At 44.3% G+C, this 25,439-nt stretch overlaps 1 protein-coding gene across 1 annotated transcript; it reads right to left on the minus strand.

The window, feature by feature from the left end:
* Nucleotides 1–108: 108 nt before the first annotated feature.
* On the minus strand, nt 109–19,925 carry LOC132264812 (uncharacterized). The gene is made up of 7 exons (XM_059765139.1): nt 19,747–19,925; nt 9,275–9,326; nt 4,114–4,380; nt 3,562–4,052; nt 3,038–3,502; nt 2,657–2,989; nt 109–2,593 (listed from the first exon to the last, which is right to left on the minus strand). Exons 1-7 carry the CDS (start codon nt 19,923–19,925, stop codon nt 109–111), a joined length of 4,272 nt encoding a protein of 1,423 aa, XP_059621122.1.
* Nucleotides 19,926–25,439: the final 5,514 nt, after the last annotated feature.

Raw genomic sequence — 25,439 nt, forward strand, 5'->3', positions numbered from 1 at the left:
TCATTCACGCACAGCAGTCACGCAACACAGACATTTTGCAGATTCACCCACACGCACAGGAGGATTATTCACATAGACGAGGTGCGTCCAGGAGACGTTGCGAGAGTTTTATCGTCGGCCCCACTTGGCGGCGAGAGCGTACAGGGACTTCAGGAGCTCCAGGGCGCGCTCGTCCGATCGCTTGTGCTGGACTGTGTTGATGGACTGCTGGCCGAGGAGCTGCTCCAGGCTCTTGCCCACTCTCTTGGTGTCCTTGTCGTTGGATATGTGCACCCGCGGAGCGATGGGACGGGATGTGGTGGTGGAGGTTGTGGTGGAGGGTGCCTTGGCGGGTGCAGAGCGCGTGGTGACCTCGCTAGAGTGGTAGTAGATTGGGAAGATCGTGGTGGCTTCCTCAGGCGCCTCCGTGGTGCTAGTGTATGACTGAAGAGGAGTTGTGCGGCGACCGAAATCGTCAAAGGTGCTCAAAGTCTCCGCCGAGATGGCTTCGTCCGCCTGAAACCGTCCACTTATGCGTCTCGTGGTGGTTTCTGGCAGGACAGTTGTCGTCTCGGGAACTTCCGTCGTCGTGGGGGGAGCTTGCGTTGTGCTGGAAGTGGTTGAGATGGTCTCCGCGGGAACAACTCTGCGATATGTGGTGATAGGAACTGAAGAAGTGCTGCTGTCGACAATCACATTCTGGCCATTGGCCGTCTGGAGGCGAATCTTTCTGCTTCCTCGGCCACGGAGTTGATTCGTGGTGAGTATCTGGATGTTATCTTCAATGTCATTGTGGTCCATGCCAATGAGGGCGTCCAGGAGGGCCTTCCGCGACTCCTCCACAGTCTTCGTGTAGTCTTCGTCGCAGGTCTGAATGAGGAGCAGGATCAGGCGTCTCACCGTCTTGTTGCTGTCCGCCTTCTTCATGACATTCATCAGGGAGTTGACGGAAGTCTCATTGAGACCGCCAAACATCTCATTGGCACGGCGTTTCATGGCATCTTTCACATTTGAGGTCTCATTTCTCACACTCTGCAGATCATCATCGAAGGAGTTCCGCAGTCCGAACTTTGTACTTGTGGCCTCGGTCGTGAGTTCTCCTGTGTAGGGCACTGTAGTCCTGGTCAATCCATTCACCAGCCTTCCATTCTCCGCCGTGGACTCTTCCTCTGCGGAATTCATCAGACCATCGTTAATTGTGAGCGGATCCAGGAAGATCGTGTACGCCAGCGTTGACCAAGGATTAGGGCTGAACTTCCCGACGTCCGGGAAATCCGTTGTCGTGGCCACTTCGGGCGTGGATCCTGGAGTTGTGGTGTCAGGCAGGGCCTTAGTAATGTAATGTCCCTTCAATTGAGCCAGAGGCGCGAATGTCGTGGAAACGGACTCGCCACTTGTGTGACTGAAGTCAAATCTTGGCTCAGAAGTTGTCGATTCATATCCGATTGTAGTCGAGATTGGAGATTCCGTGGATTGCTTTTGCGCCTTGCCTTTGCGATCTCCAAGAAGTTGATTTCCTGACGCCACCAAGGATTGACTCTGAGCTCTCTGCAAGTTCTCCTCGTCTTCTAGCTTCACAGGTGGCAGGATTAGTATGCTGGGCTTCTGATGGCCATTCGTTGCACTGTCCTGCTTTGCCGGTGGAGTCAATTCGGAAGAAAGAGTCACTGGAAAGGCTGTGGAGAAGGGAGAATCAGTAGTGACTTCGGATCCCCATCGATTGGCAGGTACAGGAGCTGAGGTTGATGTCACAAGATTCTCCACTCGCAACTGTCCGATCACATCAAATCCGTACGGCTTGGATGAACTCACATTCCTCTTCGCCTCGCCGGAATCAACTGGGAAATAACTGTTTTCGTCAAGAGTGAAATTGCCCTCATTCTCATGACTGTCTCCTTGCAAGTATGGGAAAATGGTTGAGATGGTGAGTTCCCCATTGATTTCGGCCGCAAGTTGATTCTCAGTGGTAGTCGGGATCTCATTGTCTTCATCATTGTTCTGACCATTATGGCTCTGATAGTATTTGCTGGCTGATCGCTCGAGATTCTCAGACACCAAGTTAGAGCCTGGAGTCTTCGACAGGTCAAATGCGGAGCTCTTGTCCTTTTCTGGGGAATCTGTTACGCTGGATGGTGTCAATGGTTCATTCGTGAAGTCCCTCTTCGTGGAAATAGTCACATCTGAGAAATCCAGGATTTCCAGGCCTTCAGTTGTCGTCGTGGTTGATGGCGTGGTCGGCAAATAAGTCACTCCTTGTGTGCTGATTTGATTATCACGCTTATCAAAGTCTTCGGTGCGACCGAATCTGTTGGAAACCACTTCGTTCGTTTCCACGGATGGCGGAGGCGGTTCTGTGGGTCGGATCTCAGACAAGACTTTCCTGAACATGATCGGATCGTGGAGATATGCGGACAAAGCGTGCGTGAAGACTTGAGCCAGTTCCCGGATCTGCTGCGTTCCAGCTGCTGACACGACAGGATTCTTGGAGTGTTGACCCTCCAAATCATTGCTCTCTGCCAAGGGAATCGAAGCCAGTCGAGAAAGCAGATCAGGCGTAGTGAGATCAGGAAGCTCAGTTGTGGGCGGAAGAGTGGTTGTCTCCGGTTGTGGTGGCCTGCAAAGAAAGAGTCTGTTTGTAGTATCGTCAATCTAACATAAATGAATGCATCTCTCGTACTGGAATAGTTTCTCGTAGTTGTTCACAGTTTCATCTCGCAGCAGAGCTCCAGAAATGCCTCTGCTCTCTGTCACTGCCTCAGCACTCGTGGTTGTGCCATCTGTGAATGAAGCCGATCTCTCAGTGGGGAAGCTCTTCGTGATATTGTCCATGGCTGTGGCGAAGTACAAGGCTAGAGAGTGCAGAGTTTCTGGGCCGGATGATGGGGGAATCTGCAGACCAAGTCTCTGGCCAATGCTGCTCCTCTCCGCATCCGCAGGAGTGGGAATTGTCGGTGTGGATGTCACCAAGTCCAACTCCTTGAGTGTCTTCATCATCTCCATGGCGTGCTCTCTCTCTGTCTCCGCCTCGGGCACGTGGATGGGATTCTGCTGCAGGGACGCTGCGGTGGTGGTTGTGGATGGAGCTGGAGAGATTGTGGACACTTGGCGGGAGGAGTCAAACTGGGAACGGCTAGAAACTGTTGGCACTGTTGGGGTGTAATATGGCGTTGTCCGGGAAGACTCGAGTCTCCGCGCTGTGGTGTACTTGTTGACTTTGCGGCTGTCTATGGGCGCTTGGGTGGTATACTTCACCTCATCCTGGATGCTGTTGGGCGTGGAGTACACCGCTGTTCCCCGGTGCTGCACTGGATTGGGAACTGTGGTGTCTGTGGGCACGTAAGTGGGCGGAAGGGTGGTTTCTGCTTCGCCATTGTTGAGCTTCACCCTCTTATCGGGTTGCTGGTAGGTGTATCCGTTGAAGGTGTTGCGTGTCTTGAGGAAGGATGCGCTCTCGGCGAATTCCTGACTCTCCTTGGAAGCGGGATCCACTCGGAAGGTCAGTGGAGGTCCGCGGTAATTGATCCTACAATAAGAATTATAGACTTGCAGAAGGAATCTTCGGCAATTAATACTGAGACTGACCTGTAAATATGATCAAAGTCAGGATGAGAAACCAGACGAACGGGCACGCGAGTCCTGTAGTTCGGTCTTCTGCGCGGCACGATGAAGTCCTCAAAGTCGTAGCTCTCGTTCGATCCGTCTTGCTGTGAACTGTACTCAAAGCTGGCGTATTGGCGAGATCGTAGCTTCGTGGGTCCTGCCCTCACGCGTGACTCCTTGTAACTCTTTCGCGAGGCGACAGGCAGTTTCGTCACTTTGAGTTCACCCTTTCCCACTTCGGCTTCGGTCTCATTGCGCGGCTCCGTCTCGGTGAGTATCTGCAGACGCGACGGCGCGGACGAGCGTCTGTTCTGCGATCTGGCCAGGGTTTCGGCACTCTCGGCGTACTGGCTGGGCGATGCGGCGCAGTTCACCTTGAACCACCAATCGCAGATGAGGTCCGTCTGCCGAAAAATCGTGCCATTGGGGCAGAGGAAGGAGATCTTGCGACCGTCATCGCAGATGTGGAAGACCTTGAGGGCGGGAGAAAGGCGAGATGAGCATCGTGAGAAGCAGCTCGAGAAGCAGTCTTACCTGGCACTCAGTCTCTAAGTCGGCGAAGTAGCCATTGCCCACGGATTTGCAGTTGAAGGTGGTCTTGGGAATGCCGGGCAGGACGGGGAAGTCGATGCCCGCGCGCCCCAGCACGCCCTGATACGCGTCGTACTCGCCATCTTCGCCGGTCACCAAGCGCTTGCTGATCCCGTGCCTCTTGCGCTCCTCAGAACTGCTCTCCAGGTGCTCCGCATATTGTGTGGCGCCCGCTCGTCTCGCTATCAGACTGGCTGATGGTCGAGTTAGCTGGGCATGGGAAAAAGAGAACCGGAGTCAGTATTGAGTCATGCATTGCTGCACTTTTGCACTATTATGTGCTTCAATTGCAGCCGCCTTGCATCACACGCGCCCAACTTCTGTGGAGTCTGCAGAGGATGCTTGTGGGTGAGAGAGTCGAGGGAAATTTGTAGCAATTTGCATTGGAGTGATACCTTTTTTTTCGACACACTTTAATCACCGCCAGCGCGTAACTGAGGCACTGAATTTTCCATTCTCCAGAATCTCTTGTGTGCAATTTTCTCACATTTCTCGCGTGGCAAGAGCAGGTCGTGGAAGAGGGAAGAAGCGGAGTGCATTCGGTGGGGCTGGGTTGCGAAAATCCATGAAATTTCTTTTCAATTCACAATGGCCAAGATTCACAAGAGAGCTTCTTCGCGCGATGTGGAAATCCATGTGGCCAGAGTGTGCGGCTGAGGGCTCAGAAGAAAGGTGTGAGGAACTGGGCCCGTGGTCAGGAGGACTCTTTCACAAAGTGATTCATAATTTCTCAATTTGGACAGGGCCGCCCGCGAAGACAATGGGTGATGCGTGAGAGCGCAGTGGACCAGGTCAATTATGCGCTCCACAGAGCAGATTCCACCAACACAGGGCGGGTAATTGATTTCAACACCACATTGCAATTTACCTTCAATTAAAAGGCCATTATGGGCTTCTTCAGTCACGCAATTGCCGCGAAAGGTCTCTCTCCGCCGACTTCCTGAGATGCGATGCCAAATTGATGGCATCGCAAAGAGTAGCGGTAGTCCAAGAGATAGAGACAATTTATCATAGGCGGGATTCACTGCGAGGAAATTTCACGGCGAGTTGCATGCAACTGATATGAATTTCTCAGTTCACTCTGCACACCCACCTTGTGATTTATTACACTTGTGCGGCAAATTTTCGCCTCAGTGATGTGAACAAGTGAGCGTAAATTATGCCCACAATGGTAGGACGAAGGTCTCATCGTGACCTGTTTTTTGCCCGAAAGCGCAAACAATGTCTCTTTAATTTCTAATCGTGTGACATGAACTTCCCTAATGCACAGAGTCATATTAAATTATTGTTGTCTCCTCGACTCAAATATATATTATCCGCTGTGTCATCGGGCACAGCAAATACAACAACATTGTGGCTGGCGGAGAAGAAATTGAATTTCAATACCAAATTAATCACATTTCACCGTCATTCGCGGTCGTCTCCATACTCATCTCCTCTCGCTATACCATTGCCATTTTCAATGCTCATATATAATGTCTGCGCTCGTCTGTTTTGGGAAAACAATATGCGAGAGACTTGTTTCACGTTTTCAGAGTCCCAAGAGGAGTCTCGCGACATGGAATTTCGATTGCAATCAGAAGAAGTGCCACGGATTTCTCCGTGGAAATTGAACGAACTGCACACAACACGAAGAGCGTGTCACGATAAATGAAAACTTATGTACATATCTTTTTTCTGATGTTGCGCTAGTTGGGCGGATTAAAGAGTGACGACTCTCGTCTGAGCCCTTGCCGTGGTGAAAATCCACCGTGAAGCTCAATGGATCTCCCAAGACATTGTCTCACTGCCGTGCAATTTGCGAGGCATAACCTTTAGGAAGGAGAGTCCAATGATGGAAATTGGATGCTTTCTTCGCAAATGCAGCCAAAACAAATCTGCATTCTCAATCGTCACATGTGGGGAAATTATGGTGCACCTCAAAGTACCGTCGCAAGACTATCTGTGGAAGCCGCTGAATCACCATCATTCCTCACGCGGGGCTGTGGGTGATTTTTTCCTAGATCGGAATGCTTGTGCATCAGACAGATGCTGTTTTCATAATTACAGTCATTACACCAATTTCATTAGAGTTGAAAAAACAAAACTGAATAAGTGCAAACGAGGTGAGGAAGAGTGTGGTTGGGTGAGAGATGCAAAAATTCCACGTTCGTGGGCAAAATTGGCGGGGGAGAGCGAAGAATTAAAAAGGCGCAACAGAAATTCGTGATTTGAAGCGGAATTTTGGAATTTCTCCGGAAATAGCGATCAAAAGAGCAGTAAAAGTCTCTTCATTTTTCCCTTCATCTCCTCTTTCACTCCCTGCCATTATTATTTCACTTCTTGTCTATTGCAATCTCCATGTACAATTGAATCTCACCCAGTGTCAGAGTTTGTTTGAGGAATTCCACCAGCGAGAAAAATGTCTAATCATAAATCACATGGCATGTAACACCATCGCATCGTCCACCGAGTGATACTCTGTTCTCATCCCACAATCTCTCTCTCACCCATGATCTCGCCACAATCAAGTAAGTCAAATTTAACTTACCTTTGACCCGTAACAAGGCACGAAGGTGATGATGAAAAAAATACCTGAAAAATCGCAATAAGTGTTACTTAATATCAAAGTGGCTGGAGAGACAAAAAATTCACTTTCACATCATCTACGGAGTCACACACATGCATAACAGTCGGAGGATGAGTTTTTAATAGAAGAAAATTGCTTTAAATACAAAAGACATCAACAAAATAAGCGACGAACCCGATTTTCAGTTTCAATTTCTTTTCCCATCATTTCGCCTCGCACTTGCTGCATCGTCTGCCACTCAGCCAGCATGATTATCGCGCTTCTCATGAGCTTTCTGATTCCCCAACATACATATCGTATTGGATATAATTCGAGATAAAGAGCGGTATTAATGCCGCAAACGCCGTTCGAATTAGTTAATGGATTTTTTCCTACTGATCCCATCTTTCTCCCTCTCTCGCGATATCTCCGCGCTGCCATAATCGGAATATCACGCACAAGACATTTATAAATCATTTGCCGTTGTGCGGAACATTTTGTTATGAAGTCATCTCATGAAGTGTAATCAATTAGGAGGAAGGTTTTAGCCTCCTTTTCAATCATCAGTTCTGGGAAATATCAACACAAGATCACTGCGCGCGCGAGACCATTAAAAATTAGCATGAAATCCAATGGAACCTTCAATTGAATCGCCACATATTGAAAAATATTTAATCGTGATTGAAATTTCTCCCCTGGACGACTTCATTGATGAGGGGATTTCATAAAAAGCTGAGAATCGGTAGTGAAGCCACCCACAAACTTGGCCAAATTGCCATTGATGTTTGCCCAACCATTTCGGGCCACTAATACCAATTGGGGGGTCTATCAATTGTGCCCGATGTGCAATTGCCAAAGTAGCTTCGACGGGTGGCAATTATCGGAAAATTAGCCTTCTTGCCACAGAAGTAAACATTTTTTCAGCTGACGAGGAGCCAAACTGTGGGAATTTTGTGAGAAGCCACTCGCCTGAAAAAAGCCACTGTTCAACCTCAATGAGTTTAACTTCTTTCCATTCCTATTCAGGTTTTCTAAACTCGAAACGATGGTGTTGCTAGTAGATGAAGACTTCTTCTCACATCTATGTTGGATATAATGGCAAGGTAATCGCTTAGGATTGCATGTTTGTTCAACTGGCATGAAAAGGAAAGTCATGTGGAGGAAAATTTGATAGAATTCAATGCGGCTCGTTTGGGAAGATTTATTCTTCCACACATTTATGGTCATGTCAGGCGTGAGTGGAAGAGAGCTCTAAATATAGACGTCCATAACACGTGGGGAAAATTAGTCATAGTGTTAACAAGATTTTGGCAATGCATGAAGCATGATCTTGTTTAAAACTCGCATTACACCGCAAAAGCAACTCCAGGAAGTGCTGATGTTCATTTGTCATATTCTCGCAACAATATGAGGAGTGAGGAGTGTCTTGGAGTGACATCGCGCCCGTTGTATGGAAATGACTTGGGGATTTCGGGAGCTCCTCAGCGTGTCGAAAAGCACAAGGTCACATCGATTGTTCCCACCCCAGCTGACCGAGAAATGTGCGTGCTTCGCGGAGGGAGAGAAGAATCCATCCGAGAATGAGTGACGATGGGGTATTGAGCAATAACCCCTGGCAAGATTTCAGCAATCCTCATCGCCTGTCCATCTCTCCACAGCCAGTGCCTCTCAATGCGATTTATCGCGGCGGCCGATATGGAATCTCAATTTACGATGCTCTCTGGTGGGCTAGAAAGCAGAAAAAACACCACCATCGCGCGCCCTTCTTCTCTTGTGCCCAATTCATCAGCCGGATTCCAGCCACTTCGTGAGGTTGTGGTTTCGCTCGAAAATTCCCAATTAGTCATTTTGTTGTGATTTGTGGGAATTATCCGTGAAATATGAGCAATTGCATGTGTGCGACCCAAAAAGCAGCATAATTAAAAGGTTAGGTGCTCGAGATGGAAAATGAGATCGCGCGATTGACAGACTGGTTTCTCTTCATTTGCGCCCTCGAGAATGTCCAAAAAGTTGCATGCGACTTCTCTTTTAAATGTCAACGGATTGTTTTCAACACACTCGTGGACTTTTTTGTCCAACAACGAGGCTCTCTTTCAGCTTCTGTCACCTTGTCTATGGACCTCTTTAGCATCATGCAGATTGACCCAGATGATGCCAGAGAAGGAAAATAGAGAAAGGTGACCTTTTCCACCAGTGAAATGCGTGTAATTTGGGTGGCAAAGAAAATTATTCTGAAAGGCAAAAAATGCAAAGAAGCAAAATAATTCAATTTACGTGGCAATTTGCAATTATTTCTGCCTTTTTTCACTCACGAAAATTATACACTTAAATATAACTAAAGAAAAAAATCACAGTTTAAAAATGATTGTTTTGCCAGTAAATATTTTTCATTTTTCACTGTCGAAAAATGTGTGTGTGAACTTTTTGGAAAGGCACGCGATGAGGATGAAAAATGCTAAACACTTGGAGGACACTCATCATGAAGATTGATTTGTGTGCAAAATGTGCGGGCAATTTGCCAAGAAGAACCACTTGAATGATGTCTGGCATACTCACCAACATAGAGCAGAAGTTTCCGCCTCGTTCGGCACATTTTGTTGCTGACATCCTGCAAAGAAGAAGAAGTGAGTCAGTGTGACAGTAGTGAAATTAATTGCGATATTGCATATATGAAGAAATTGGTGGTTTGCCTATTTGAAATAAATGGGGAGATGGATGAAATCACCAGGAGGGAAATATTATTGCACAAGACGAGACGTGTACACTTCTGGCGCGATTATCTAACACTCTTCGACTATACAAAACACGCCTAATAGATTGCCTGACCATCAATTTGGATGAATCCCAAGAGCGCCTCTGCAAATGTGTACATTTTGGACGATCGAAGAGAGACACACACGGTAGTGTTTTCACGAGGTGTAAGTCATCGTGGGGAGGGGAATTTCCTTTCAATCTTTCTCACCTCTTGTTGCTCCATCGCGAAATTCCCTCTAATTGCATCGACAATGAGTAATTGTGGTGGATTGTAATTTAAACGTCTCTCTTTCTGCCATGCGCCCCAAAACACTCCAATGAGCCATCATACGAGCCACTCAAATCGCCCAAATTGGCGCGATAATGTGAGGTGAGCTATAGTCCAACATAACCGACTATTTTGCTAAGAGGAGCCCATTCGGAAATATATCACGCAATTCCCAGTCCAAACACTCTATCTTGCCCTGGTGGAGACGAGAAATTTTGTGAGAGTTGCAGCTGCCGCGGAGTCGACGGGAGAGAACGGGATGTTGCTCAACAATAGCGCTAAATTGAATTGGAATATTTTGTAAAACAGTTCGATGCCGCCGATGCAGGGACAGTGAGATGGGAAGATCACAAAAAGCCAGCGTCCAGTGAAAGACATCCATTGCAGGTAATTGAAGCTTGTGTATTGCGGGGCAATTGCGAAAGTTGGACAGAAGGCGGGCAGAAGACTCCAAGTTCAGCACGTGATAAAAACAGTCTCTGGCCGATTTATGATGCAATTTGGGCAAAAACCTAACACAACCAGGAAGCGAATCGACTCTGCTATAAACCAGAGTAAGAACTGTGACTAATTGAGAGTGCAGGGAGTCTAAAATTGACTATATACATTTGAAATCTGCGCCACGGAGTTTAGCAAAAGGAAATGCCATTCATCACCTGTTGAAAATTTCCATGACATTTTCATTCGAAAGATCTCCAAACAGTGCAAATGGAATTCAAAAGCTCTTGCTCATTCAGGGTTCACCAGAATGTGCTTCAATGTTTGTTTTTCGCCATTCTTGTTACCCGCTCGTGAATGATGATCAGAGAGTGAGAGAAAATAATCGGAGAAGAAGTGGCAAGAATTTCACGAAATATAAATCATGAGGTATTATAACTTTCATTGGAGAGCTTCGTTTTGCTGGATCTTCGTGTTTTGGTGTGATAAATTGATTCCGTCTCTATTAGGCATCATCCACAATGTTTCCGGTAATTAATCAGTTTGTGTGCATCGAAGATGCGCGAAAAGTGCACCGCCGTAATGAGAGTGCTGAGAGAGAGATGTGAAAATTAATTAGCCCATATGAGTGGCGGGGATTTGGTCGCGGATATTTCCTGACTTCCCTGCCTCTTTACCACTGTGATCACAATGGGCAACCTTGAGGTGCACGCGAAGTTGCATAGAAGAATTCTTTGGCATTATTGTTGCCTGAGGTCTCAATTTTCACTCAGGAGTGCGCCTCTCTGGTAAACATGGCAAACAAGGGATTGAGCAATGCTCCTCCTCCCTCATTTTTCTTGGCTGCCTGGCCGAAAACGCCACGCAGAAGAATGGCCGAACATATGTTTATCGGATGGGAGACAGAGACGTGCAAGAGCAATTGAAAATTTGCATTAATACGCGACGAATGGGGGGAACAATTCACCCATTGAGCAATTCGCACATTAATTGATTTAATTGCCGACGCAACATTCTTCTCACCTTCACCGATCCGGGAGGACAATTCTCCAATTTCCATATAATCCGGCGGATTGTTTGACACCTGGAGAAGGAATGCGCGCTTAGGCGCCTCCGATCAGCCCACTTTTGCCGGCGAAATCCCCAAATCACGCTCCGATCAGCAGTGATCAATCGACAACTGCTGGCGCGATGGTGACAAGAAATGGGGCGTTGTTTCTTCTGGAGACTTTGTATTGAAATTCGCTCGCTGGGCTAATAAATATTTAACGGATCGCTGGTGAGGTTGACATTTTGTGCGGCGTCTGAATGCAGCCGTGGGATTAAAATTGATAAAATTCATCTCATTGGTCAAGGACGCGTGTTCTAATAACTTTGGGGCCAAGAAAACATCTGACACAATGGATCAGCGTACTGGACCCGCGCACGATTCTCGGCCTTTGGCCCCCTCTTCGCCACAGTCGCCCAATAATAATAGTAACTTAGCTGTAAATAGCTAATTTATTAGTTGGAAAAATAATCAAATGCGATTCCCATCTTGTTCACACAGCCTCGGGTTCTGTGAGCTTTGCAATTTATTAAATAAATTTCAGTTTCTTCCATTGAAGGCGAAGTTGGGTGAGAGAGAAGAGAGTGCCTCTAAGTGTGTATATATTTCTTTATCTACCAAAGAGATGTGTGTATATTCTTCTCCGCGAGTGGATGCGGTTAATTGCTGATTAAAATAGACAATTGTGGCATAAATAATTTATTCACTGTAGAAATATGCAATTAGATGAAAATGACGAGTGTCGATCGAACATGAGATGATGGAGGAAAAAAAAGACTTTCGATTTCCTCCGACTCGCCATCGTCTCGAGGCAGATTTATTGGATTCCATTTGGGCGCAGATATGACGTTGATTGCGCTCATCTCCCGATCAGCGTGATCGTGTCTGACCCACAATTTGGTGTTTGCGCGATTGCATGCAAACACATGAGTTTGATGCCAGAGGAGAAAATTCCTCATGACATTTTCACATCTTTCACCGAATCTCAGTGGCCGCAGCGCAATGGGTTAGCATTGTGGGACGATTTAAATCATTCGCTGCAATTTTCGATGTCATGCGAGATGCATTGCCTCCGGAATTGATGGACAGAATTCATCTTCACGATCTTGCCATTTTAATCAAACACTCAAATCCACCCACGTCACTCTCTTGGCCACCCGAAACGAGATCGTGGCGTTGGGCAAAGAAAAAAATTTCCTCAAATGCTCATGTGTTATGCGAAATATGCTTTGCTTAATCCTTTTCTTTCACAAAATCGCGCACATTTGCATTCTTTTCTCGCCACCCCACCAAACGCCGCGCCGTGACATGGAAAATAGTATATATTTTTATGGATTTATTGCGCGAAAAGTGCAAACAAAGCTCCTATTTCTCCGTCATGTCTTTGGGTATGATTTTAATTACCCGGCAAAATACATAATCAGCCAAAGCAAATAACAATACAAATTTCATACTCTCATCTTGCGCACAAATCGACCGCTGATCGTTTCTCGGCTGTGCGCCCAGAAGAATTGCGGTGTATAAAAAGTGAAAAGTGGATTTGAGAGCGAGACTATGTGTGTGGTTATGTAAAAAAAAGCCACACGCGCTCTCTGGAAGGGAGAAAGACGATTTCATTGAGAAGCTGAAATGATTAAAGAGCTAACCAGAAATAAGGTGAGAAAAAATCCATGGATATACTTTTAATTAATTGAGAGGACGTCATTCATGTTATTTGCCAGGTTAAAATTAAATTTCCAACTCATTCCATTGTTTCAGCCACACTTAAGACGCCAACAAAATTATAATTGCGCAGAGCATAAAAAAATAATATTTAAATTGTATTAACGAGAAATTGTGGGAGGGTGCGCGAGGCATTAAGAGAAGTGCACTTAGGCTGTTGTTTGGCTTTAGAAACTCAATCATGAGGAGATGTAAAATTGCATGCATTTCAACTCTGTCGAATCACACTTAATTAGCATCTCGATTCCCTTGAATGGCAAACGCACGAGAGCACCACTCGCGAGTGTCTTTTTTTACGATGTCACCCAACAAAAATTAAAGAAAGAAATAGTTGCTCCGATTTTTCCTAAAGAGCAATTGATCTCGTTCTGGTTTACCTTTATAGAGCATACCAAAAACACTCTCCGCGGCCGTTACGTGTGATGTTTTGCTCAATCGCAAGAGGATTTACCGTCGACACGGAGGAGGTGGGCATTTTTTCCTCACTTCTTGGATCGTGATCAACACCGTTGTCTTTTTTGCGTCTCCTCCGGAGGATTTTTCAGTCTTCAGTATGCTCACGCGTCAGAAGGTCAGTGAGTTGCCGTCTGTTTTTTCTGCAGCACTCTGCCGATGGTTAATTTTATCATGGAAGTGATCGTCAATGAGACACAATGTTCGTGACCTTCTCAACATCGAGAGCACTCGATGGTGAGTTAAGCGGAAAAATGAACAGCAAAGAAGTCAGTCGTCTTCGCGATGCATCGCCAGATTGCAAAATTAATAATAAATGATGGAGAAAAAAATGAGACATAAAGTTGAGCAAGAGACCCAGATTCTGCATGAATTCTTCACCTCAATCGCGCCACTCAAGAGATATTGACTTGGGAGAAAAAGAAGACAACTTTGTATCAAGTAAGGCAACGCATCAGCACAATAATATTGTTAAAGGTGCTTCATCTCATTTGTATCAACAAGCGAGATTCACAGAAAATGAAAGTGAAGTGCGATGCACAAGGCAAAATACACTGTGTGGCAAATGGTTTGACACAGTTGTGGAGGACTGATAATAAAAGAGAAGTCAGAAGCATTGAAAATCTCAGGAGAAACCTGTAATTCAGTAAAACATGAAGACTATAAAGGCAGTTCTTGGCAATTCCTTCTTCAGAAAAAAGCAAGGCTAAATCTCACGTCATGACTGATGAAATGCTACAAAAGCAATAAAATTGTGACAATTTAATTCACTTTTAAAGGACTTCAGGAAAGAATTCGGTTGCATTTCATTTATTTTATGATTTGAGGTTGAAATTTATTTCGACCAATGTCTAGTTATCATACAAGAATTGAAGAACACTTTACCAATGAAAATTATAGTAAAACAAGAAGTAAAACAAGGACTAAAATTTAGGTTAGGTGACTTTTTGACCCTTTAATTGATATTTTAGGAGTCACCTCAGAGACAGCAAATATTTTCGTTGTTACTTGCATCACTCATTGCGCCACTGAGAGCTTGACCTCTAATTTAGAAACATGATAAATTAACGCAAACTCTTAAGACAAATAGCAGATTTTGCGGTTTTTTTTTGAGGAGGTTTTCCTGCTTTACCCACCAATTTAGAGTGTCAACTCATCTCGCGCCTCTAACCTTCTGTCACTCAGTGTGTGTGTTTCTAAGAGTGAATAGCGAAAAGTGATCTATCTTGGCGGTTGCAGAGCGAGAGAGAGGCAGACTTGGCTAAAAGCAGTGATCTCAGTGCGATTTTATAATAATGCACAACAAGAAGAGATTCGAGACTCTGATGAGGCATGAAAAGCGAAGAAGTGTGGCATAATTCGGTGTATCCAACATCTGGACTGCGGCGTGTGTGCGATTTAAAATTAAAAATATGAGAAAAATTGCACTGATTTCGTCACCCTTTATAGCAACACATCTCTCACCCATCATTTTTCATGCACCTCTTTTCCCTGGCGGCCGCGCATCTCCAGCACTGTTGGCACATCACCAGAGAAAGATCACGGCGGCGATTCCGCGAGCTTCGCACTGCTCGCGGGTGGCACAAAATGATTTAATTACACGTGAGACAGAAAAAAGAGACTGTAAACCCTTTGGCGGTTGAGACACCCGCCAGAACTCAGGCACTTTTCCTTTCATCGCGGATAAGCAACACACTCGAGATCGAGTATTTATCTCGCGAGTGCGAGGGAGTAAGAGTTGGATATTTTTTCTCTCTCCTCAACCAGCAATTTGGTGTGCATTGTTGCTGTTTTCTAGGTGTTTTGCCTCAAAAAACTTCTCACGATGGTGATCGCACCAGCAAATCTCTCTAAACAATTACAAATCCAACACAAATTTCCCCTTCTTCGTGGCCGCCATGTCGCCGTTTTTCCCCTTTTCTGTTGCTGTGAAAATTCGATCCGCGGACAGGCGCGGACTGTTTCTGCATTGACTGCGATGATCTTTTCATTTCGGCCCGAATTGAATTGTCTGCATAGTGAGGAAATTTGTCATTTCAAATTGATCTCCGGCAACCTTTTGCCGGCGCTCGCAGAATTCACACCATTAATCGTGACTGCGGACAGAATAATTCCCTGATCTTCAAATGCCGCATATGCGTTCCAATTATGATTGCCCACGAGTGAGTTATTGCCGATCTTCTTGCCGGTGTGATCGTCTTTTTTCCTCACCCCAACTTAATGAATGAGCTGTGCGCCTCCAATTGATCTATTATCGCAATTCGGCCTGAGGCGAGATCATTCTCGCTTGAATTTATTGATCATTTTCATCACATTACCCATTACAATCTCCTGGCACAGCCACTTATGTGCAATCGATATACGATCACTCATTTTTTGCTCCCTGCGCACTTTTTTCTCCGCACAACTGGAACGCTTCTGTTCAATTGACTCCACTTTTGGATGCAAGATCGCGCGCGATGCGGAAAAAAAGTGACCAAGAGGCCAACAGCATGAAAATTTGCTGGCCGCCATCAATTGCACCAATTTTTCGAGAGAGTGAAGCGCTTGTCTGCTCTCCAGTTGGCCAGTTCATCGGGAGATCGTGATTTTCGATATTGCAACTCGCTTGGAAATTCATTGAAAGAATTAATGATCGCCACAGCGATGATCAAATACGATCACGTACCAGTGGATCAAATTTACATGCTGATCATTTTGTACATTTGTTGCCATTTTATGACTGAAATTGCTGCAATAAAATTTATTTCCCCGTGAACAACCTTGCCGAACAATGATCATCTCCTAAAATCTTTTTTGTCCGCTGCCAGCAACAAAAGAAAATTCAAATGTCACATTAATTTCATGCCTGTCTCGTTATTGTCTGGCGCACTGAGGAAATTTTCGGACGGTGATTTAGGAGGAGGATCACGCGGTCCACAGGGAGAGAAAAAAAACAGAAGGTTTTTAAGTGAGTTTTAATGCCTCTCCCCGCCCCTCTGTGGCGCCTTTTCTCACAGTTATTACGGAAAACAGTAATTTGGCAAAGCACGAGAGAGAGGGAGAGAAAAATTGCTGCTAAAATGATTTACTTTTAATTGCGATAAGACGTGGATGGACAAAAAGAGCCGTAAAATGCCACAGAGACACGGTTACGGCATCGCGACTGTGGAACTGCGGAGACACGACAAATTCGTGAAGTAGTTACAATTGGCATGGCGCAGATGAAGATGGTTAATATTTGAGGATCATGACTCTATTATTCAAACATTGGGATGATCGCGTATTGAGATTGTGACTAATTATTAGGTCACTTCATGTGACTCTTGGCCACGAATTCGACGATTTGTCGCCGCCAAGAACGTGAAGCTTGTGGGAAAAGTCAATATGTGCAGCATATTCTCTGGCAGGAGGACAAAAGTGATCTTGAGCGGTGATCTCACCTCTCGAAATTCCGCGAGGAGCGCGCAATCTGGCCCTATCAATCGCGCGCGCTCATCAAAATATTTCCCCTCCGACTGGGTGATTGATTGTTGAACAATATTCGCGATCGAGGGTAAGAGATTGCTAGAGCGCGATGACTTTTGCACTGGTAATGTGAGAAAAGTGCAGCAATGAGATCAGTCCCGGATAAACTGCGCGATCTCTCGAGACGATCGCACTAATCACACTCTTGTTGTTCTATTGGCACGCGGGTGATCGCGATCTCTCTCTCTCTCCTGGCTTTTTGTCTTGCACAGCTCTTGGGACACCTCGTGGGAGAATTTCGTGGTGCAGTGACATGATCTCACCTGAGGAGAGCAGATCCCAAGAGTGCGAGCTAATGACACCCATTTGGCGCTGTTGCTGATCTCCTTTGCATTCAACAGTTCTTGTATTACACTTTTTACGATGATTGCATTCATTAAGATCAAACGCCGTGAATTAAATTGCTTAGGAAATTGCCGTGTTTGCTCTAGCTTCTGGCCACTGCATTGTTTATCCATTGCAAATACTCTTGACATGATTTTCCAGTGAAAATAACGCACACTCCTAAATCTGTCACCACAAACTCTTCCAGAGCAGATGATCTTTCTGTATCTTGCGCGCGATCACACCAATTTTCCGCAAATTAGAATGTTTACCTTTTACACTGCATGTCTCTCGTGGACACAACAATTTATATACATCGCAATGAGAGATGCGATTATATAATTTGTACGCGGCCTTTTTGCCTCTCCGATTGTCCATCGAAAAGAATCTCATCATTTATTTTATTATAATGGCTCTGCTCTGAATTACTTAATATGAAATCTCCCTTTCTATTTGGACAATCGTGGTGAGTCCGAGTGGCCGAAAATGCCAACACTCTGTATGGCTTGGGATGAATATTGGGGATTGTCTCACGGCGATTGGCAAATTTGATGCACAATTGATGTAGGAAATGAAGGTGATATGCTGGTAAAATTTCACTTTCATCCGCCAAAGAAGAACTCTTTCTTCTCGCCCAACTCTTAATCAGCTGATCACTCGCTGTTGAATTGAGCGTCAATAGTGCGCGGGTGGAGAAATGGCAAAAATATTCATATTGTTCCTCCGTGATGATATTTGACTGTTCTTTTGCCCGATGGTCGGACAATAGATGCTGACTGGCCATTTCGTGTTATTACTATGGAAATTTCGCTTCCTCAAAAGCCACCAGAAAGAATGCATTAAATGCAAAGTACACACAAGAGATTGACGGATACAGTCGATGCCCATAAATTCACATGCTGTGCATTTGAACTTCGCGCACTTTCTGTGATTTTCTGTCAACGTCAACAATAATTTTGAGTATTTGCTAACGACTTTTCCGCATAATGTGCGCAACTTATGGCAGAGGATCATTTCCAGTGTGATGCATGGCACAACATTAGTGTCTCGCTATGGCGATTTATGAGTCATTTGGCCACAGCACATCATTCCTCGACAGATCACGGGGAAGCAGGAAATTCACATGCCGAATTATCATGACGCCGCGAAGAAAAAGTCTTCAGGTAGTTGGACAACAATCACCATCGAAGGAATTGCCAAGAAGTTCACAAGGCCATTGCCAGCGCGACTCCCTCGTAACGTTAAACGGGTTTTCGAGCTCATTTGGAAATGCGACAATTAACATGAAACTATGCGAGAGGCAAAATGCTGGTCAAACGCGCACCAAAGTGCCATCGATGTGACAAACAAGTTGCATTACATAAGTTCGGTTCAACATCCCATAGCGAAATTGAAGATTCTCAAGTGGCCGCGCGATGCTTGTCTTCGAGAGGTGGGAAAAGACAAACACTTCTTCTTCTCAAATGTTTCATGTTCATTCGCGTGTATACGAAAAAAGAGTGTTCATAAATTAAATTGCACAGTTCCGGATTACAATTTCTAACGAGATGTGTGTGTGGCTTCGGCCTTCCCTCATCTTCAACAAGTCTTTCGACGCTGTTTTGTGTTATGTGTCTCTCTTTCTTTGGCGGGAGCACTGGAAAGTGCGGTGTGTATTTGAGGTGTGCTTCAGAAAAATTGAAGGATTGCAAGGGGGCAAAAACGACAGACGGCAATTTGATGTGCTCGGCAATTTCTTCTGGGCGGCCAGACAAAAGCCATCTTGGGAAGATCATTTGAAGTTGCGCTATGCGAAAATGTCAAGAGTCGCGCTCGTTATTAAAAATGTTAAGCCATCGGCGCAAGAACGGAGTTCTGGTGGCTAAACTTTTAATAGGAAGGTTTCACTATCGCGCCGTTTAATCTCTGTGCTCTTGACATTTTCCCTTCTTATGTCTATCTCAATTCAATATGCCCACGGGATGGCTCACGGAGCAGATCCACTCACCATTTCACGATACAGCCAGGCAACAGATGTGTCAGGGAGTCTGAGCGTCCTCAGAAGCACATATAATACCACTTGCTGAGTGACTCCTCTCTGGTAAGTGTTAAGTATTCCACAGGCGGCGATCCTCCTTGCTATATCCTGGCGCACACAGTTCGAGTTGGATATAATTTATGGGTTGTTCAATTGAATATTGTAATTCGCGATTGCCACTTTGAAATTGCTCACTCTCTCGCGAAAATTACGACTTCTTGCAATTGCTCAGCGCAAAGGTGGTAATAGCACAAATGCAAGAATTAAACAACAGAATTCCCGCGAGAAACACCACTCTATCGAATTTGCAAAGAGACGAAACCAGCGCGGGGAATTGTTGTTCAAGTGAACAAGCGATGGGAAAATTTCTAGTCTATACCCACTGGTGACTCTTGATTTTCCACTACGGCACACTGAGGAGGAACACGTCTGGCCACGAGTGAAATCCACATTTGAATGTAGCAGCGTGTGGCTCAATAGTTGCGATCAAGACTCACGGACCTGAGAAGTTATCCCCCCAGACGATGGGTTCAACGGCGAAAAGCTTCTCCTCCACACGCGCCTCGGCTGTGCGCCTTTCTGCAGTGGGGCCACCGTGGGATCCCCACTCACTTTCATTCCCAAGATCGCGCGCTCGCCGGAGAACGCCAAGTCGCCAATTTTCCCTGGGAATCATTTTTCACTCTCCATTTCTTCCACTGCCGCCGCTTTGCTGGTGATCTATCGGCCGTCGAGTGGCTTCTGCCACCTCGCCGCCCCCGCTGGGCGCATCTTCGTGGCCCGGCCACTTTCTACCGCGCAGCCAAAGACACCTTTTGCCATTCTTCATCAATCGCCACGTCTCATTTGCATCCGATTCGATGCACCAACAGGAGAACTAATCTCGCGACTTCCACAAGTTCGCTCAAAGGTGCTAATTATATTAAAACAATCTGCAGAGAGTTTACGACTTCCCGGTAGAACTTTAATCAAGAAGACCACAGAGAATTCACCCCAACTCGAAGATTGTCCACACGTGCTCGAGTATATTAAGTTTTACACCCGGAGAAAGGTGTAACTTTCAAATCAAATGATATTCACTTAATTCATTTGCCACCGTTGAATATCTCATGGTATACATTACATTATATCATAATTCATTTGAATAGACACTCAAGTTTGAAATGGTCCGTTTGTGATATTTTATGAGGTCTTCATGTTGTTTTTCTTATTAGCATTAGTATGGGAAGTGTTATTATTGCAATTTAAACAGTGTTTTGATTTGAACAAATCATCAATTAATTGCGTAATTTTGCTAAGTTCACGGGTTTCCCCACTTTTGTGGATGAAATTTGCATGACTGGCAAACATACAAGAACCACTTGGAGATTATCAAGAGGCAAAGAGATAATATCCGGATAAGTAATTGCGAAATATTTGCGAGGGCTAAATTGTCCTCTAGTTTTGTCAATTGTCCATTCGCTAATTTAATCATTTATTGTCACCGCCAGTGTTATTAAATTTCCCAAGAGAGAGAAAAACAATCAGTGGGAATGTTTTTCTGCTTTTTAGTTTAAAATCACACATATTCCAAGAACCTCCGGTCCTAATTTAAACTTGAAGGCTTCAAGGTGCTCTCGAGATAAATACATTTTTAGTTATTCACTGGCCCTCAGGCAATTTCCCAGATGCACAAAGCAAGAAAGACTTTTTCTTTCACTCCAATAACAATAAAAGAATATAGGCTTGTAAAGCCTTGTAAAAGTAAATAGTCTCAGACGCAGTGGCTTTCGGAAAATTCACCTAATAAAGCAATTAATTAGGGTACTTATGGCAGATGAAATTCATCACATGCCAATAAGCTGGTCAGGGAAAATTCTGCAAATTCTAACAAGATCACGAGGCTGCAAATGCGAGGCACGGCGCCTCGATCAGAGCAATACACATAAGTGATTAATTGCACGAATGAGAGATGGAGAGAAAGAGAGAGAGAGAGAGAGAGATGGGTGAAAATGATGGAATTTCCACGAGATCACGAAGATGGAATTTTCTTCTCATTGGCACTCAACGGCAGACACCATCATTAGAAAAGTTCATTGAATTTCATCTGCATAAATCGGAGGTCGTCGTCAGTATGGAGAGCTTGAGCTGGAATCCAGCATGAGTTTGAGAAGACCATTGTACGCTAATGCAGATATTGAGATGAAGAAGTTATAAAATGATAAATTTCATCGTTTGCCGCTATTGTAAAAGTCAATTATATAATGGATGTGTGATAATATGGCTCCAAAGTCTCTCCTCCACTATATGGTAAAATATAAGAATCTTGCACATTCATTGAGTGAATTAATTACACATTGTCTTTGTGGGTGATTTTGCACAGTCTGTGGGTAACGCAATATGGGAAAAATGAAGTGATTTTTGGTATCTCTCTTGTGGCTTATAAATTTTTTTCACTCCACTATGACGTGTTATAATAACACTTCTCAAGAGTGAGATACTTGTGATTATTTCACGATGCGATCTGCTCCTCTTCGGCATGGCTGTGATCATCTTCCAGTTAGAATTCGACAAACGCTAGTTCGCCCTCTTCACTCGTTCCCTCAATCGCGGAAAAAAGTGATTGTCCGGAAGTCATTTGATCGCGTCTCTGCAGAGCCCATCGGGAGAAATTGCATGCTAACCACCCAATTGCTTATACAAAAGCCTAATCATCTAATCAAAACGATCGACTTTTAATTGACTGCAAGTCGGGGAGAAACACTGAAATATTCATGCAATGCTCCAGCTCGTAAGCCAGCAAATTCATTTAAATACTTCAATTGTCTCTCGATCTCTTTCACTTGGCGCTCTCTTACGCCACACCGGCCGCGATCTTCGCGATCGTCTGCCTCGGATCTGTAGAATTATCTGCAATTTCAAATTTTAATTAGCCCGTTCTGGCCTCCGTGGCCACGACGCCGATCACTTGGCTGAAAAGAGATCCACTTTGCGTGAAGAGATCGTAATTCACCCAGGGCGACCCGGCTATTATGTGCAAAAATATAAATTAATTCCATCTATCTTAAACTCTGCTGATGTTTAAATAGTATTTCGCGTTTATAAAGAAATTTGAGATAGAGATCTTGGTGGAAATTTGGCCATTTCTCATCAACAAAGTTCATCACCAAACAATCCCATGTCTTCCAGAGAGGCCGGTTGGGTAATGGCAGCGCAACGTCGATTATTTAATTATTGTATTTTGGCCAAATCACCGCACAGTTCATCAAACTCTCCAAAAACACCCAGGCAGATTAGCCCGAGTCCCGAGGATGATGGATTTTTCTCTCGGTGGCGATCATTTGATTGCAATTTCGATTTCGTGACACACTGAAGACGATGATGGTCCCGCCAAATGCTAAGGAGGACATGAAGGCAGAGAAGAAATGCGAGAAGAAAAGAGAGATGATGTAAAGTGATTTATGTTGATTGGATTTTTTCACCCATGGACCAGCCCAGAGCTAGACTTTTGCCAATATTGATTGGCTTATTAGGTAATTGATGATCGCCTTTCCGGATTAATAGTACCGCGTCATGGGATTACATCGTGGAGATATGAGAAGGAGTCGAACAGATAAATCCTCACCAATATCAATGAGATTTCACAACAATGTTCAGATGAGATTCCTCCCATGAATTCGTCGATATTGTTCGTCTTCAAGTGTTCAAATTTGTAAATGGCTTCATATTGTAACTCAGCACTAATCCTAAGCCTCAATACCAATTAACTAATCTGAGAATCACGACTACTGTGAACCTTTTAAGGCTCACCACAGAATCTCTCCCATCTTCGGGCCATTTTTTCGCCAAAAGTCTCTCACAATATTTCAATTCAATTGGTTTCTTTCAGGGGCCATATTAATGTCATGTTTGATCAGAGGAGTGATCAAAAGGCTGTCTTTAAGTGTCTTCTTCATTCACTCTATTATGGGTGAATTTGCGATGTTTGCTCTTTGTCAAAGTGGCCATTCTCCATCCGAAATACCTCGGATAAATGCCACCAGAGATGAAATTTCAATGTGGCAGCGACACAGAGTAATTATTAAGTAATTCCCGATCAGGAAATCCGATGAAAAAAGGTACTTTATACTAATTGTGCCAATGGATATATTGTGAAATAGTCAATTGGGAAGGTTAGTGCAAAAGGAGGTTTCATCTCTGTTTTTGCCACTGCGAGATAGGCCATTGATCATTTGGTGAATTTTCAATATTATTGACAAATAAGCCGTCTGATGCGAGAGAAGCATAAAGAGAGATATACCTTTTGCCAATGAGGTCAATCTTCCTCCATCTCGCAGATTTTCTTGTGCCACTGAGAAGGGGAAAAAATTAATAATTACTTAAGCAAACTGAATTCCATATTTCTTTCTCTTCTCCACCACCTCAATTGGGTCTTTCTTCAGCTGGATGCTGCTGCTGCTTTAATTGCTATTATTAACTAACTGCGATGAATATTGCAAGGCAATTCAATTCACGATTGATGCAATCCTCATATGGTGTGTATTTGGTGTATTATGTGCCGGGGAGATTTTTATCTTTTGTTTATTCTCGCCAGGCAAATATCCCAAACACAAATCGGGGCTCCAATTGTGGATCAACAATGAGCAATGTGTGTTAATTTCCATTGATTTGAAAGAATTGAACTTTTCACCCTCATCCTGGCCAATTGATCAAGCATCGCGATTGCTTATCACTTCTCTACATCGTGACTTTGAACGTATTTTCAAGTAGATTAGTAAAATTCAATATTCATCCAGTGCTTAATGTGATTTCTAAAGAATTCCTAAGACTATTTGCTTCCTTAGAAGTCAGAAACTCCGCCTTCTAATACTTACTCTATTCTTCCTCTCTTCTCTGTATTCTCCTGAAGACAAATTACAATAATTACTGGTAAAAGTCTTTCTTCGGATTCATTTGGACCATAGAAAATACTTCATTTTATTCACACCGTGGATTTGTTTTTTATTGGATTCCAGATGTTTATGTAAATTTTGTCCGAAATCCATGCTCATATACATTGTTGGCAGTAACATTTCCAATCATTTCGCGAAACACTGATTGAGATTCAAAAGGTCTGTGAGTACTCTTGTCTCCAGTTAATAATTGGGTGGGGAGGAAGATAAAAGAGCGCTGCCGGAGACTTTGCAATTGCCTCCCAATGGCACCGAAAATGATGAAAAGGTTAATTGAATTAATTTCCATCCTCAACTGTGGTGCAATTAATTTTGCAATGATGTCGATATTTTTGGGTGGAAAATTGTGGGGTATCAGCAATTAAAATGCCATGCTATTTAGTAGGAAATATATATATATGCAAAAACACATCTCTCCCCCTTTCTTCACCGTACAAACGCGTCACACAGTTCGTGATCACATCCGATTTTCTGGTGATTGTGTCATGCATTTTGCATAAAGAGCAATTAAATAATTATATACACTGTCTCACATGGGCACCGGAGTGGAATTTTGGCGATAGGAGAGCCGTTAAGTTGCGGTATGATCATCTGAGGTCTTCATTTTCTTCTTCTCCACACACGCACACAAGCAGACTCTTCTTCTGGAGGTGAAATAGAAAGAGCCGCACAGGAGAGTGAAAATGAGAGTATATAAAGCCAGTCACACAATTCATCATTTTTCGAGACACAATTGTAATATAATATTGTTTTATACACTCTGCCTTTTTCACGAATCTTCTTCACGCTGCCTTCGCCGTTGTGGCCATGTTATGCCATCCCGAGTCTCTGTGAGTATATTCCCATAACATCGTTGGCTGAAGATGTTGCAAAAAGCCGCGTGCACTCAATCATAATTTTAATGCAAAATGAGTTAATTTTTTATCTCACACTGATGTGACTTTCAAGACGAACTGTGTGGGGAAAAAGTGTGCTCAGGCGAAGGTAAGAAGAGTTGAATATGGAGTTGGAGGTTCGCATTCGCTGCAATAGCCAGTGAAAGAGTTTTATCAGCAAAAATCGTGGTGATACAATTTCATACCACGCTCGTATAATGTCAATACAAAAATCACACAGAAATCTTGATATTTTGCTTGAATTGTGGACCAATTCATGACTGCTTTTTTCCATGATTTCCCCCTCAAGTAATAGAATTAATGTTTTTCTTGCGTCACTCGAGATAAAATCCCATTTATAACTCACCGCAGATTTGTTTTGAA

Source organism: Phlebotomus argentipes, unplaced genomic scaffold (assembly GCF_947086385.1).
Source record: "Phlebotomus argentipes unplaced genomic scaffold, Phlebotomus argentipes genome assembly contig_2, whole genome shotgun sequence".
Taxonomy (NCBI): domain Eukaryota; kingdom Metazoa; phylum Arthropoda; class Insecta; order Diptera; family Psychodidae; genus Phlebotomus; species Phlebotomus argentipes.

Coding starts and splice junctions, on each gene's coding strand:
- LOC132264812 (XM_059765139.1), bottom strand. CDS start 19,925: ATGATTCCCAGGGAAAATTGGCGACTTGGCGTTCTCCGGCGAGCGCGC. Junction 4,381..9,274: donor GAAACTTCTGCTCTATGTTG/GTGAGTATGCCA, acceptor TCCCATGCCCAG/CTAACTCGACCATCAGCCAG. Junction 2,990..3,037: donor TCCACAACCACCACCGCAGC/GTCCCTGCAGCA, acceptor GGAGACAGAGAG/AGAGCACGCCATGGAGATGA.